Below are 17490 nucleotides of genomic sequence, written 5' to 3' on the forward strand. Positions count from 1 at the left end.
ATTAACAAAAACAATCATGCTACTTATACCAACAGTCGCATACCAAAGAGGTGGAGGGTTAGCGACTGATACCAGAGATGTTATTTCACTATAATTTTCATTATATTGCTTTTATATTAAAGATTTTTTACATTTTGTCCTTGTAGCATATTCAGTGGGTTAATCATAAAAGCCTCCAATGACAATTCATTGTTGAGTAATAATGATTATTGTAAATGAACGTGTGGCTGACATTTCATTACCGATACATGCTCTTTTTTCCAAACTTTAGAATTAAATATTAAAAACATTCAATGTTAGAATTGTTATAAACACAAAACTAGAAACTAGCGGATAAAAACGGACGGCAGACAGTGAGAGCAGACGAATTGTTAATAAATACAGAAAAATAATGCAGTGACAAGTGTAGGCCTAAGTACAGTTTTCATATACACGATATAAACACTTTCAATGTATTTATACTATGCCATGATACGTACAGAAATGGTTTATACCCACTGCTGTTTTTATTTCAGGCGGTTATGTTTATAACGTACACTGATGTCGCTATCAATTTGAAAATAAAGGACCGATGAGCATGGACTCTTCGTGCGTCATCAGCCAATTAGCCATTTGATTGGCTAATGAAAAATGAGATACCCTATTGAATGTGTAGAAGCCTTGGCGCTATACCACTTATTTTATTTTTATTATTATTATTGTTATTATTATAAACTGAATTATAATAAATACGCATTAAGATCTAGAGATTTTTGTTAGAAAATCGTGGGTTTTCGAAAGTCGTCTAGCGGGATTGTATGAAATACTGTTGGCAGCACTGTTCGTTGGAGTTGGTGTATTGTGATGTGTTGTGTATGTGAAATGGAGAGATTTGATTTTCTTGTTCCTTGAGTATGAATTTCAATTGAACTAACTGAATAATTTAATTTTAAGAAGTAGATTTTACTCTATGAAACTCTCTTATAAATTGTGACTATATTCTTGAACATCTTATTCAAGAAAACAGTTTTTTAAACCATGACATCTGCATTGTATTTGGAACATTATTTGGACAGTAAGTACAATTATTTTACATTCTGATTCTGTGGATGGCAATATGTTATATTTTTTGGGATACTTTAAAAGTACTTAACTTTTTTCAGGTTTGGAGCATCTACCTATCGAGCTCCAGCGAAACTTTACACTAATGAGAGATTTGGATGCCAGAGCTCAGGCTTTAATGAGAAGTATTGACACATTAGCTGATGATTATCTTCGAAATGTAAAAAGTCTACCACCAGATAAGAAGAAGGAGCAAATGAATAATATCCAAAGCCAGTTTAATAAAGCAAAGGAGTACGGAGATGACAAAGTGCAACTAGCCATCCAGACTTACGAATTGGTAATTTATATTTCCAGTTGGCCTAATGTAAAGGTTTCTGTGTTCTGAAATTTATCCCAGTGATATCTAGTTACATTCAACGAGGGGCGTGGGGAGGATTTTACTGAACTATTAATACTCTCTCCATATACAATAATTATTGTACAGTTGAAAGACGTAATCATTTGTTATTAAGTATTTTAAGATAATTGTTGTCAGTGAGGTATACGTATACTGAAATTTTCCATACCACTGTCTGTAAGAAGTATAATGCAGTAGTCTGCACTTCACTCTCTTATCAGAATATATTCTTCTCTTAGAAAGTCATCATGTGTTAAGTTATGTAACTTAGTGTACGGTACATAATTTAATATCAAGGAGCACATCGTAGCTTATTTGTCATATTAACACTTGACTTTAAATTCCTATTTTGGAGATCTTTCAGTGTAACTTTAGTTTTCCTTGAGTGCTGTTACTAATTTACCGTAACCTTAAGTTAATTTAGATAACTTTGCATGGAGACGTAGCTTAGGCCCAGTCTTGCCCTTGATCTAGACTTTAAAATTGTAAGTTCCCTACGATTCGAAAGCAACTGTGTAATATTCGTGTACTTCTTTTGTTGCATAAGCATGTGGTAGTATTGTGGTATTAAAATGCATAGACATTAAGATTTTTACGAGAAAAGGATTTTCTAGCACTTCATATTCGTAAAGGCTATTGGTAATTCTCCAGAAGAACTACACTAAAGGAGGCACAGCTTTTTCTTTCCCCCCTCCCCCTCCCCCACTGATTATCAACATAACATGCAAGAGGTACAGACAAATTACTAGGGAAAACGTCCGTTTCTCTAGCATTACGTCCTGGACCTCTTGGTAACAAGTAGATGTAAGGGAACTACAACAGTGCATTAGAATATATTTAGGTGAATATCAAACGACTTTTGTTATGAAAGTATTTCTGAGTGCTAACTAAAACCGCATGTTTATGACTATACACATCTCATAGAAGCCAATAAAAATAGCCTCTAGTGTATAGCTTTTTTTTTTCGAGACTTATGATTTACGTACAATCTGTATTATGTAGGCCAATATACATTGAACATTGAGCTTGGGAACGACAAAAACCAAGAGAGAAGGGGAAAAGTGAATGTGCGAGTTCGAGAATTTGAATAATTCAATTTATTCTTCTTCCTTTAGCACTACGGTCCTTGAAGAGCCAAGGCCTTCCTAGCAATTGAAACCCAATATTATTACGATGTACCGAAGTACATATGATATTTCCGCGCAGAAATTCTGCGTCATCATATGATGAAGGATGAGTGGAACAGAGAAAAAAATTCTCTCCGGCACCGGGATTTGAACCCGGGTTTTCAGCTCTACATGCTGACGCTCTATTCACTAAGCCACACTGGATTCCCATCCTGATGTCGGATCGAATCTTTTCTATCGTGTACACTTCTCCAAGCTTTAATCCTCAACTCTATATCTCTTTCGAATATCATGTAACCATTTCATTCTCGATCTACCCTTACATTTCATCCCAGTTGAGTGTCGCTGTTGGCCTATCTTGTTAGTAATTAAATTTTGAATATAAATTCTTTGCAGACGTAAGTATGAAAATTATTTCAAGGTATATCTGCATGTATTTTTTATAGTGCCGTTATTACAGCAAATGGAAATTGCTCAATAGATATTTTTACTTGGTTATTTAACGACGCTGTATCAACTACGGAGTTATTCAGCATTGATGAAATTGGTGATAGCAAGATAGTATTTGGCGAGATGAGGCTGAGGATTCGCCATAGATTACCTGACATTCGCCTTATGGTTGGGGAAAACATCGGAAAAAACCTAACCAGGTAATCAGCCGATGCGGGAATTGAATCCGCACCCAAGCTCAACTTCGAATCAGCAGGCAAACGCACTACCGCCTAAGTCATGCCATTGGCCTCAACAGATGTTAGTAAGTCTTGGAAGTATCTGCAATAAGACCTTATCTTGTATCTTGCAATTTAGCTAGGTTTTTACACAGATAGGTAGATAAATATGTTCGACTTCTCATTTGAGTTAGGTGTATTTTAATTTCTGTAATAAGGTACGGTAATTGCGACAAGCATTATAAAATATATGACAATGTACAACTTTCTTGTAGTGATTTTAGAGAAATGATTTATTTAAAAGGCAACATTCTTAAAAGTAGTAAAGTAAAATATAGACAAATAAATGAAAGAAAGTCAAATTTTTAAACAAACTAAAGACTAGTATTGCTAATATGATGAAAGAGTAATGAAACAGAGAAAAATTCTCTTCCGGCGCCAGGATTTGAACCCGGGTTTTCAGCTCTACGTGCTGATGCTTTATCCACTAAGCCATACCGGATACCCACCCCAGCGTTGGACAGAATCGTCTCAGTTCCATTACTCTTTCATCGTATGATGACGCAGAATATCTGCATGGAAATATCATATGTACTTCGGTACATTAAAATAACATATATGATATGCGTAAATCACTTCGTGATTTAAGACGGCGCTTATTCTGTCGGATCCCGGCCAACTAGTCACTCATAACGAGTGCACCTCAGCACATGTGTGGACTTCAGTCCTACGTTCATAGACATCTATGACGTAGTGCAGAGGACGGCCACTAGAGGGAACCCAAGAGTTGGAACTTAAACTGAGACGATTCTGTCCGACGCCGGGGTGGGTATTCGGTGTGGCTTAGTGGATAAAGCATCAGCACATAGAGCTGAAAACCCGGTTCAAATCCCGGCGCCGGAGAGAATTTTTCTCCGTTCCATTACTCTTTCATTGTATGATGACGCAGAATATCTGCATGGAAATATCATATGTACTTCGGTACATTAAAATAATATATAGTATTGCTAAGTTTTACCATTCCAAAAATTATAAAATAAAATAAATAAATAAATAAATGGAAGGAAAAAAAAATTATACAAACTAAGGACTAGTATTGATAACAGGTTTTAATAAATTAAAGTATTTAAGAAAACTAATACACATACAGGATTATAAGTAGGAGTATTTAAGAAAGTTTTCCTTTAGTTGTCTCTTGGAGTCATTCTTGCATGGAACAATTTGTATGTGGAATGAGTAATGTGTAGGCTAATGTTGTTATGGAAATATGCCAGGCAATATACATTTCATAGTGCGCAGAAACCAAATGTTCTTACCAGTCAGACTGGAGTGGGGATTAAGTCATGTAGAACAATGTTGTCATGCAAAAGTCAATAACAGAAACACTATGTTTTGAAAGTTGCGTGGCTATAGGGTTATTAGTAATTCTATAAGCACTGTTATGTTTCATACTTACTACTTTCTAGGTGACTATTTTATATGTATAACATAAACAGTAGTGCTGCAATCTTGTGTTGTGACTGTGAGAAAAAGAGAGACATAGTACTTTATTTCACTTTTATTATAAGTTAAGACTTTACAGAGAATGAAATAATGTGTGTATCTAATGTCTACCCATTTCACTTACGTGATTTGGATTTCGCATACTGCGAATAGATGGCAGGACTGTGACCCATTTTCAAGTTGCACACCACTTCGGTGGATCAAACCATGCATGGTGTGTATCTATAAAGAGTTATGTCATGTACTAGGGTGAGTGTATATGTAAGCGTTCGTGTAAGTATAGAGTAGGGAATGGGTAAGGATGATGATGAAGGTGAGGAAAGTTGTGCACTGCCACCTCTCCTAGTCCCGAGGTAGACATTTTACACGAAAATCTCTGACTCTGCCAGGAATCGAACCTGGGTCGGCTAGCCTGAAGGCAGACATGCTACCACAGAGCTAATTCTGTGGACTTGAATGAAATAATGTCGCACATATAATATAATTTATTTTCAAAACATCATCTGCCCAGACATCCTGGGTTGCCAAAAACACAGAATAATACAAGAATAATAATTGATTACAGTAACTGAGACAAATTTACGTGAACCTAGAACACGAATTTTAGAAATCATATAAATTATACGTATTATTTTTTTTACAATCACAAACTAAAGAAAAAAGGGAGACTGTAATATTCTACATAAATGGTTTTTCAGGATTGCCACAGATCCTTTCATGGTTGAAGTGACTATTTTGAGAATGATATCATGGATTCCAAATTTTTTAAAAGTATTAACAGTTAATTGTGGGATGCTACCTCATGCATAATGCAAATACTTAAAATTTGACTTTCACATGGAACTATTAGCATCTTATTATTGGCTAACATGCATACAATACATGATAAATGAATGGTGATAAAGGAAATGGGAATAGAAATAGGGTTCCCAGACGTTCCGTTTTCGCTAATGCATCCTGTTGTCCCGAGAAAAGTCTTCAGGACAAATTTCCATCCTGTATTTTAGAGTTCTAAATTGAGAAAAAACGGAAAAGTTACAATGTCTATTCTATATTACAAATTACAAACATCACACTTCATCATTGCAGGTGACTGTAAATGGACTATTATGAAACAACTTATGGCAACACCAAATGTTTAGATGAAGCCTGGGTGGATCTTTTTAAAAGTACTGAAGGAGAACTGTCAAATTTGAAGAGGGTAGTGGAGTTCATTATGTACGAGGCGTGTTCGTAAAGTAAGTTCCAAAAGGGTGTAGTAAGTAAACGGGAAGATATTTACAAACAATTTTTGTTGCATTGTATTCCCCACACTTCAATTACTTCTCAACATAATCTCCAGCATTATTGAGGCATTTATCGAGTCGTGAAGTCTTTCTATCCCCTCATTGTAGAATTCCCCCGCCTGGGATGCGAACCACTCCCGCACTGCTGTTTTCACTTCATCGTCGCCATCAAAACGTTGACCACCGAGGAACTTCTTGAGGTGCAGGAAGAGATGAAAGTCACTTGGAGCCAAATCCGGGCTGTAGTGGGGGATGGTCAATTTGTTCCCAGCCAAACTTCGAGATGAGTTTTTGGGTGTCACGAGCTGTGTGTGGCCGAGCATTGTCATGAAGCAACACAACTCTGTCGGTCAGCATCCCACGTCTCTTGTTCTGAATTGTGCAAAGGAGCTTCTTCAAAGACTGACAATAGGTTTCTCTATTAATGATTTCATCCCGAGGCAAGAATTAGATGAGTAGTACTCCTTTTCTGTCCCAAAAAACAGTGCACATGATCTTGCGTGTTGACATGGTTTGTTTGAATTTCTTTTTCCTTCGCGATGCAGTGGCCTCCATTCCATGGACTGCTGCTTCAATTCAGATGTCATGTGAGACACCCAAGTCTCTTCACCTGTCACGATATGGTCAAGAAACTCATCGCCTTGCTCACTGTAACGAGTGAGAAAGCTCAATGCACTGGAAGCTCGTTTGGTTTTGTGTTCCTCAGTGAGCATCTTGGGTACCCATCGTGAGCACAATTTTTGATATCTTAATCGATCTGTCACAATTTTGTAGAGAACACTCCGCGACATTTGTGGAAAATTCAAGGAAAGTGAAGAAATTGTGAACCTCCTGTCCTCATTAATTTTTTCATCTACAGCACGCACCAAATCGTCATTGATCAAAGATGGCCGGCCGGTATGCTGCTCGTCATGCACAGAGACGCGGCCCTCGTTGAACTTCCTAACTTATCTCCTGACCATTCCATCACTAATGGCATCATCACCATACACCTCACAAAGTTGACGATGAATGTTAGCTGGTTTGATGTTTCTCGCATTCAAGAAACAGATAACAGACCGTATCTCACAGTCGGCGGGGTGCTTGATCACTTTAAACATTTCACCTGATCATAACTAACCACACACACGGATTGAAGCTCTGAAACTGCATGCACAGCTTGCCTGAGGACTGAAGAAGAAAACACGCATGCGCAAAATAACGATTGCAGCGATGCGACGGCTATAATTGAAAACGGAACTTACTTTAAGAACACGTCTCGTATCCCTGGAACAAATGCACGTGTCGAAAGATTATTTTCTTGCATGAATGCTCTGTAGACTGATGAGAAAAGTAAATTGTCCGTAAAAACAGAAAAATCAATACTTCTTGTAAAATCATTCTTCCATGAGGATTGTGTTGCCTTTCATAACATGATTCTTCAAAATAAACAATGTTAAGTGAAATTCATTCTTCAGAGAAATATTGCAAGTCCAAGACCGATTAATTTATAAAAATACTGTCATGTGAGTATAGTATTTTGTAGCTATTTCTGTAATAACTTAGTAAAAGCAATTTGAAGACAATTTACATAAAGAAGCTTAAACTTAATGCAAATATGCTCCCTAAGGATTTTGTTTACTATTTGTTTACTTACCCTTAGTTAGTTAGTAGTTAGTAAAGTGTTTGGGTAATAAACTTTACTACACACACACACACTTTGAAAGATTGGCGTATTTGATAGGTGTGCATACTAAACTTACTCAGTGATAACTGTAACTGATAAGTGTCCCATATTTTTTTCCAATATGTTTGGGAACCATAAATAAAAACTAAGCTATAAGGAAAAAATGGTATTTTCTTTGTATGGTACTTCCGACTTTTTAATTAATATGTTTTCAAAGTTATCTTAGCTACCAGAATAACCAGATGAGTGTTTAAATAAAATCAAGTCCTTTAGCAAAATATAGTATGCTAAATTAGTGAGACACTATTTATCCTTTAATTTTGTGGAAATGATACCATACACAGTAGCACTCCTTTAGAAGATAATCAAAGGTCATAATATTAGTCACCTCACCTTACATACATGTAGGCTACATATTAAAGAGAACATGCCACGTTACATGAGTTTTAAAGTTTAGAGACATGATGTTCTGCAGGAATAGATTGACGATCACTGCTTACCTGTTTTTGAAAGGATACATCTGGACAAGTTGTCACAATCATGATAAGTGCTTTGTGTATATGTTACAGGTGGATAAACATATTAGACGCCTGGACTCAGATCTGGCCAGGTTTGAGGCTGAGATTCAGGACAAGGCTCTAAGCAATTCGAGGAATCAAGAAGACTCTGGATCCACAAAAAGTGAGCTTCATGTGTATTACCCATACATATATTTCGAAATATTAAAAATTCGTACTGTAACACTACATACTTCAGTGTAATTACTGTTATTGTTGGTGATATTTACTTACAAAAATGGCTTTTTCAGAACTGGAGGTTCATTACCTCCCTTGCATAAGCTTGCCATCTGTCCCTGAGCAAGATTAATCCAGTCCTTAACATCATACCTGATTTTCCTCAAATCCATTTTAATATTATCCTTCCATCTATGTCTCAGCCTCCCAAAGGTCTTTTTCCCTCAGGTTTCCCAACTAACACTCTATATGCATTTCTGGTTTTAATGTTCCTAATTATGTTAGGTGAAGAATACGATGTGTGTGTTCAGCATTGTGTAACTTTCTTCATTCTTCTGTATCTTCATCCCTTTTAGCCACAAATATTTTCCTAAGCACCTTATTCTGGCATACTCTTAACATCTGTTCCTCTCTCAAAGTGAGAGTCCAAGTTTCACAGCCATACAGAACAACCGGTAATATAACTGCTTTATAAATTCTTTCAGTTTTTTTGAAAGCAGACTAGATGACAAAAGCCTCTCAACCGAATAATAGCAAGCATTTTCCATATTTATTCTGCGTTTAACTTCCTCCCGAGTGTCATTTATATTTGTGACTGTTACTGCAAGATATTTTAATTTTTCCACCTCTTCAAAGGATAAATTTCCAATTTTTGTATTTCCATTTCGTACTATGTTCTAGTCACAAGACATAATCATATACTTTGAATTTACTTCCAAACATATCTCATTTCTTGCTTCAAGTAAAATTCCTGTTTTCCCTAATAGTTCGTGGATTTTCTCCTAATACATTCACAACATTCACATAAACAACCATTTCAGTTTTTCTGGACTTTCTCCTTTGCTGTGGTCACACCAAAGAATCAGTCCTATTCCGAAGTGTGTGTTGCGGTTCGTAAAAAGCCCTTTTTTTTATGGTAGCCCTTCACCAAACTCTCAAGCTGGAGGCCCACCCTTATCAGCTACCCTCCATATGTGAAGGATGTCTCTTCTATTCACCACCTGAGGATACGCCATGCTGTGGTGATAGGGACCCACAATGCATTGTTAGTGGTAATGATCATATTTTTGTTTTTGGTGATAATGTGATTTAAATGTTAGTTCCTGGAGCAGAAATATATCTCACAGTTTGGTGATTATTGAATTTATTATTTCATCATCAGTTCATGACCACATCAGTATGATGCTAGTATTTTTTGATTTGGAGTGTCATTCAAGTGTGCAGAAATTATATCTGGACCATGTTTCTTCTTTGGGACCCACACTATTGAAAATATTATGGGAGTAGTTTATTGTTACTGAAGGCAAATCTTTGTAATTTAAACATCATGCATAGAACTTACTGATATATGATTCATTTTCATTTGTGCACCATCTAGATCAGGCATTTCTAGTCTTTAAACAAGGTGCAACAGTAATATAGAATGGGCATTCACGTGGCCATTGCTTTGGCTTTGGTGGTTTCTGGACAATGGAAGCCGACACAACAGCATGCGAGCCATTAGTCCAGCCCTCAAAAGATGGCGACGAACCATTGACACACACACACACAGGTCCACACCCATTGCAGCACTCCAATGTCGACTCAACACTGGATGAAGCTGTACGGTCCATCACGGCCACATGGACAAGATAGTAGTCATCCTATGATTTGGTCACATTACGTTGTCCAGTACCCGCTTGTCTCTGCGTATGACCCTCTTCTATCCACTGGTTCCACACACCCATCACTGTCATAGCAGCATGCCCTGTACAAGCCGATGTCATGGTATGACAAACCTGCTTCCCGGAGACCAACCATTCTGGCCCGTTTGAACTTAATTACGTGCTGATATTGTGCCCTTCCACATCTACGAGGCATATCTGCACTAGCTTTCACGTTTCCCCATCATTTGGAAGCTCTGCACTGACTGAGCAAGGCATATCACTGACCTTACTGATGACACAAGAGCCGTAACTGTTGGGCCTATGTGTAATCAATTATTGGTGGTATACTGTTCTACTTATCTTCCGAGTTTGGAGTCGTTGGGATCATTCTTTCTGGGTATTGCACTTTTCACAAACAGTAGTATATATCAAGTCTATAGCATTTGTGGCAATGGAGTCTTTTATAGTTTTTCTAGCTGCGTTTTTGTCGTGCAGCTAACTTCTTCAAAGTGAGCATTAAAATTGCCAACAAAGTTTTATCGGTGATATCTAGTGATTCAAGGGTCGAATTATTGCCTGGTGGATTATATATACATAAAACCTTACAATGAGTATTATATTTTCAAAGCTCAGTTTTGACCATTTCATGTTTATCTACATCAGTCATATCTTTATCAACTTTAAAGTGACGTTTGCCACTGGCAATTTGGCTATACAGTATTTAGGAAGAGTGCTCAGAATATAATTTCTGATTTCGTAGTACTTTAAAATTTCTTAAGATATATTTATATTGGCTTCAAGAGGAATTGGTTGGGTCACTGGCTGAGAAGAAACTACCTACTGAAGGATGCACTAAAAGGAATGGTGAATGGGAGAAGAGTTTGGGGAGAAGAAGATATCAGATGATAGATGACATTAAGATATGTGGATCATATGCAGAGACTAAGAGGAAGGCAGAAAATAGGAAAGATTGGAGAAAGCTGGGTTTGTAGCGAAAGACCTGCCCATTGGCAGAACACGTATCGCGACTTGAGTCTAGTGTGTTAAATTTTGCGTGATGGAACTGCAGCAATCGGTCCTCGTAATTGGTCCTCCTGTGTTCAACATGCAATTAAAACGGAAGGGAATTATATGAAGCACGACAGGTACAGTAACCAAGAGAGATTTGTGATTCATTTAGGAGAGAGTGACGACGAATAGAGGTAAGAGAAGAAAAATGTCATATTTTATTACATAACATTTCAGATTTCGCTGCGAATTTAGACACGAAACACAAATTGACAGTATTCTTTCGGTGTTATTGTTATTATTATTATTATTATTATTGATATGGTCTAAGTATGAAAATATAGTAGTTTGAAGAAGTTGACCGTACAATGATTCTATAACGGATTTATGCACACAGTAACTCAAAATTAACCATTCATTAATTCGTGATTGATTGAATTAAAGTACAATTTGTTGTATAGAAATAAATATACGATTGTTTCATACTCACATGGCGAAGTCAATGTAAAATGTGACAACTGCACGCCTAGAAATTTCTGCACGCGTCTCTTAATGACCGGGGTGGACCTTTGCGGCTAAGTTCTTCTAGCAACAAAAGAGACCGACTGGGGATCCTTTGAAAAATCCTACTATATGTATGTTGGCTACTACAACACAGAATACATCAAGTTTTGATTCATTTAATATTTTAATTAGTTCAGTTTTTTTTTTATTGAGATATGCAACTGGCATTCCACTGTAGGACTCTAATTACTTTCCTTGTTCTTGTTCTTGTCCCTGATCGGAGATCCGAGGAGGGAACATTTTTACCTCCAGAATCAGGGTGCGAATTAACGGGAGTATGGGGGGAATTCCCCCCCCCCCCTGTTGTAAAGTTATCTCCCTCTCACAAATTCATATTAACATCCTTGCCAGGGATGACTTCTATCCCCCACACAAAATATAATTTTATTGTTTTAATACGAATATACTTTATAAAATATAAAGTAAGCAAAGAAAATAATATTTATATGTTATCACAGGCAAGCTGACAACAATCAATAACTTAGGAATTATACATCTTATTTTAAGCCTGCTCATGGATATAATTATTCTTATACTCAAGATGTAAGCCAAGCAACTCAGTACGACCAAGCATTGAGCTGTGTCGAATGAGGATATAATTTTGTGTGTGATATTCTTATCTAGGATTCTATCCGCCCCTCATCAGAAATCTTAATTCGCACCCTGTCTGGAATCATTTGGAGAGAGAAGCAATGTCATGTTAAAATTGTATTGAGCTTATGTGTTGTTCATTTTGCACCACTCAAAGGTACATGTAAATTAAGGAATTCTACATACATGAACAACTTTGCCTTAGATGTATTAGAGTAAAGTAGAAACAGGAAAGGCAATGAAAAGATCCCCAAGGCCTTGAGTGCTGTAATACCATCAGGGTCAGAAGAAAACAAGAGTTTAGCCAAGAGGGACTAGATAGGCAAGTTGAAAGAGGGAACTGATATAGGAAGGAAAAGAAATACCAGTTCGGTCAAATACCTCACCATCCTGACCAATGAGTTTGGTTCATCATGACTATACATGACTACCAACAGCTGCACGACATGAAAGAGAGGGATAGGACTCTAGACTCTGTCAAATAACAAAAGCCATTTTACAGCCTAATGAAACATGTTACTAGTCAACAATGTATACAATGGAGTGGGAAAGGAAAGGAACTGGCCACCCTACGACAATCTCCTGGCTTGGTTGCTTCATGAGTGATGCTTTATTGGTGTCACTTGTGAGGTTTCAACCAGTCTTTGGACTATTGACTAAAAAAACCATGAATGAATGAACAAGCGAAAGTGTCCCGTGAAGGGCAAAGGCCTTCTAGTAGGGGTGGCCCTGGAAGCTTACTAGGTGGGCCACTCCGAGTAAGTGTTTGTACCTAGCTAATGTTTGCTTAAATTCCTTAATGGTCAGTGGGGTATGCTGAACCTGGAGTATGGGTGTTCTGTTAAAAATATAAAATTGGTCTATAGTCGCACAAGTTTAGTAGAAATTTCAAATTCATTAACTACTCGTGCTACGTGAGTAAATAAACCATCTTCTGTTCTATCAGCACTAACATCTACAAAGCCCAAGAATCTTTCATAGACATAGTGGAGAACTGTAGATAGTTGAGATTTGTTCTCAATGTCAGAAGTTTCATCAAGTATTATAGCTACAAATGAAACTGAGTTAATTTCATTTTATGTTCCTTCTTTTTCTACATCAGTAATACCTTTTATGGTATCATTTTGAATCAATGGAGAAGTTCCTGGAAACACTGGAAGAATTCAGATGGTTTTCTAAAAGTAAACCATAATTTTTAACGCATTAAAAAATTCTAAAAAATTTCCTTTGTTCAAAGAACTCTGGTTTGTCATGTCCCCTGTAGAGGGAGTTCCTGGTTAGCTAGAAGACAAATAGCGTCAATGATTCGTATTAATACATCTCTATTTTTCTTTATCCCTTCGTTGTGTTTATTGGTATCAGTTCTTCGTTTATCATCAAGTAAAGTATCAATTTACTTGAATAAGATCAAGGGAAAAATTGTTCCGGAGCTGGATATCGATCTCGGACCCTTCGCTTAGCGCACGAATGCTCTGCCGACTGAGCTACCCCAGGAACCATACACGACACTGTCACAATTCTTCCCTTTATATCCATACAACTCATCCCCAGGATTTTCACATTAATTCACCATTTGCCGAAAAGTTTTGATTTCAGGAAACATTGTATGTGGGTTTGAGATTTTGAATGTTTTTGCTGTGCACTACACAAGTGATTTAAGTCAGCAAATCCATACTTACTCCAAACCTCATTTTTGTTAGAAAACAATAAACATTAATGTTTAGGTGAGGGGTTTGGACTTTTTCCATTGCTGGTTGTCACAATCAAAAAATTAAGACACAACGTTTCGAAGGGTGGTTCTCCCTTCGTCTTCAGGTGGAAGGAAGGAGAGAGGAAAAAACCTACTGTTGGGATCGTTACGTACAGCTATTCTGTATGACTGATTTTTGATTGTGACAACCAGCAATGGAAAAAGTCCAAACCCCTCACCTAAACATTAATGATCCACCATTGCTTTCCAACCCCTCATTTAGATCAAAACAATAAACAGCAAAATAACTTGTTTGAAATTTCACAATCCACTAACCATTCTACATTTTCATATTGTGAAATAGAAAAATGTCTAGTGTATTGTCCGCTTTTTGTTTTATATTGTTGCACTAAATTCGGAAGTGGCGGGGAAGGTCTACCCTTATTCACTATATGTACGAGGGGGATCCAGGAAATAACGACCGTTCGCGCATACCCGCCGCGCAGCTGACTCCCCTTCTTTGTTTGAAGGTCAACTGGCTTCCTTAACATGTGTTCTCATAATGTTGTGAGTACTGGTTGCAACAAGTCGCCATTGTGCATTTTGTGTTACTTCAAAATGAACGACGTGATTGATAATTCCGCCGACTGTGAGGTTAGGAGTGTGATTCGATTTTTGAATGCCCGACATTTGAAACCTGCAGAAATTTACCGGCAATTGAAAGAAGTGTATGGTGATACTGTAATGAATGAAAGAAATGTGAGAAAATGGTGCGAAATGTTCAACAATGGGCGAACAAATGTCCACGATGAAACTCGACCCGGACACCCATCACTCGTCACAAAAGACCTGAAGACTAAAGTGAACGACAGAATCTTGCAAGACAGGCACACATCACTCGACGAATTGCATATTGCCTTTCCTGACATTTCTCGTTCTTTGCTTGGTGAAATTGTGTCGCAACATCTTGGCTACCACAAAATCTGTGCACGATGGGTTCCACGGCAACTGAGTGACCAACACAAAACTCAGAGAATGGCCTCAGCATTGACATTCTTGATGCGATATCACACAGGTGGAGACGCCTTTCTTGATCAAATTGTGACTGGTGATGAGACCTGGGTGTCTCACAACACCCCAGAGACCAAGCGCCAATCACGTCAGTGGCATCATCCCTCATCACCCAAGAAACCGAGAAAATTCAAACAGACTCTCTCAACACAAAAAGTCATGGTTACTGTCTTTTGGGATCGCAAAGGAGTTCTTTTGCTGGATTTCATGCCAAAAGGCACTACGATCAATGCAAATCGTTATTGTGAGACTTTACGAAAACTACAGCGAGCCATCCAAAACAAGAGGCGAGGAATGCTTTCGAGAGGAGTTGTGCTTCTTCACGACAACGCCCGCCCGCACACTGCTGCTTCAACTCGAGAATTGCTGGATCAATTCGGTTGGGAAATCTTTGATCATCCGCCCTATAGTCCAGACCTTGCTCCTAGCGATTTTCACCTTTTCACTAAGCTGAAAGACTTTCTGGGTGGTACGCATTTTGGAAGTGATGAAGAGTTGAAAAAGACAGTGAACACCTGGCTTAATTAACTGGCGGCAGAGGAGTATAACACGGGAATTCTAAAGCTAGTGAACAGATACGACAAATGTTTAAATGTAGGTGGTGATTATGTAGAGAAGTAAAGGAAGCTTCAGTTATGTAACAGACTTTGTTTTTTCAAATAAATATATATATTTTTTTTAATTATTACAACAAAACGGTCGTTATTTCCTGGATCCCCCTCGTAATTATTTCTCTTCTAGTGGGCGAGAAGAGAATGATTTTTGCAAAAGATATTTTACAGTATACATTTCCAAGTGCTATTACCATTAAATAAGTAATTTAAATTGTTCACCTGCACTGGAAAACAGCTATGAATCCTAATAAAACCTAAACACATTAAATTCACTCACACAAGCAGTAAATATACACGTCAAACACAATATTTTATAAGGCTACAATTGACAAGTTGAGCTGCCTGTATACAGGACGATCTGCGAGCTTGAGAGAAGCGAGTATCCCCACCACTCCTCAACTGAGGATGTTCTTTTGAATGGGCTGGACAACCAGACTAGACCTTATTCCACTTCGTCAGGCAGAGCGTATGTTATAAAACGAAAGCCATTTGCACATTCAACCAGCTGGCATTTAAAATATTTAAATGGTAAAATAAAGGTAAAGGTATCCCCGTAACATGCCATGAAGGCACTTAGGGGGCATGGAGGTAGAGCCCCATGCTTTCCATGACCTCAGTACTAGAATGAGGTGGTGTGGTCGGCACCAAGCTCTGAATAAACTAAAATTAGTCTTGAGCTATATACGTCAACTTCCAATGAGATTACCACGCATTCAAATTGTGATAAATTAAAATTATTGTTGCATTATATAAAACAACTTAAAATAAAAAAAAATGAAATTACCGAATTTACATGGTGTCCAGTGAACACCTTAAACACCCGCCCTTGTTAATGGTGTGTGTGTCTATATATATATATGTTTGCTTAAATTCCTTACTTACGGCTTTTAAGAAACCAGGAGATTCATTGCCGCTCTCACATAAGCCCGCCATTGGTCCCTATTCTGAGCAAGATTAATCCAGTCTCTACAATCATATCCCACCTCCCTCAAATCCAATTTAATATGATCCTCCCAACTACGTCTCGGCCTTCGGCCTTCCAACTAACACTATATGCGCTTCTGAATTCGACATGTCCTGCCCATCTCAAACATTTGGATTTAATGTTCCTAATTATGTCAAGTGAAGAATACAATGCATGCAGTTCTGTGTTGTGTCACTTTCTCCATTCTCCTGTAACTTCATCACTCTTAGCCTCAAATATTTTCTTCAGTACCTTATTCTCAAAGACCCTTAACATCTATTCCTCTCTCAAAAAGTCCAAGTTTCACAACCAAACACAATAACTGATAATATAACTGTTTTATAAATTCTAACTTTCAGTTAAATACAAAATACAAATATAAATACAATACAAATTCAAATGCAAATACATACATACATACATACATACATACATACATACATACATACATACATACATACATACATACATACATACCAGTAGAGCCAAAAAGTAACCAAGCATGTGTAGATACCTTTGTTGCAGATGACATGTAACCATTTACACACCACCACCTTCAAAGTACGCCTCCTAGACAGTAACACACTATCCAGCATTCATATCACTTCTCGAAACATTCTTGCAGTTCATCTTTGGTCACTTCTCGCAGAGCACGCATCACATGAATTTTCACTTCTTTGGTTGACACAAACCATCATCCCTTGAGTAGGGATTTTAACTTTGGAAATCGGTGGAAATCTGCTAGAGTAATATCTGGAGAACATGGTGGCTGTGGATGGACAGGTATTTTGTGTTGTGCGAGGAATTCGCCTACCAAGAGTGTTTGATGTGCTGGGGTATTGTCATGATTGTTCTTGCCACAAATTTGGATCTTTTTCGTCGAACTGCATCAAGAAGACATCGAAGAATTGTAACAT

At 37.6% G+C, this 17490-nt stretch overlaps 1 protein-coding gene across 1 annotated transcript in view; it reads left to right on the forward strand.

The window, feature by feature from the left end:
• The first annotated feature begins 829 nt into the window (after positions 1-829).
• Positions 830-17490, forward strand: part of Ing5 (inhibitor of growth protein 5) — a 40353-nt gene continuing 23692 nt past the window's right edge. Inside the window, exons 1-3 of the mRNA XM_069833943.1 lie at positions 830-1054; positions 1143-1381; positions 8261-8372. Of these exons, the coding sequence (XP_069690044.1) occupies positions 1018-1054; positions 1143-1381; positions 8261-8372 (388 nt within the window). The 5' untranslated portion in view covers positions 830-1017. The remainder of the gene's footprint in view (positions 1055-1142; positions 1382-8260; positions 8373-17490) is intronic.

The sequence above is a fragment of the Periplaneta americana genome, chromosome 8 (assembly GCF_040183065.1).
Source record: "Periplaneta americana isolate PAMFEO1 chromosome 8, P.americana_PAMFEO1_priV1, whole genome shotgun sequence".
Classification (NCBI taxonomy): domain Eukaryota; kingdom Metazoa; phylum Arthropoda; class Insecta; order Blattodea; family Blattidae; genus Periplaneta; species Periplaneta americana.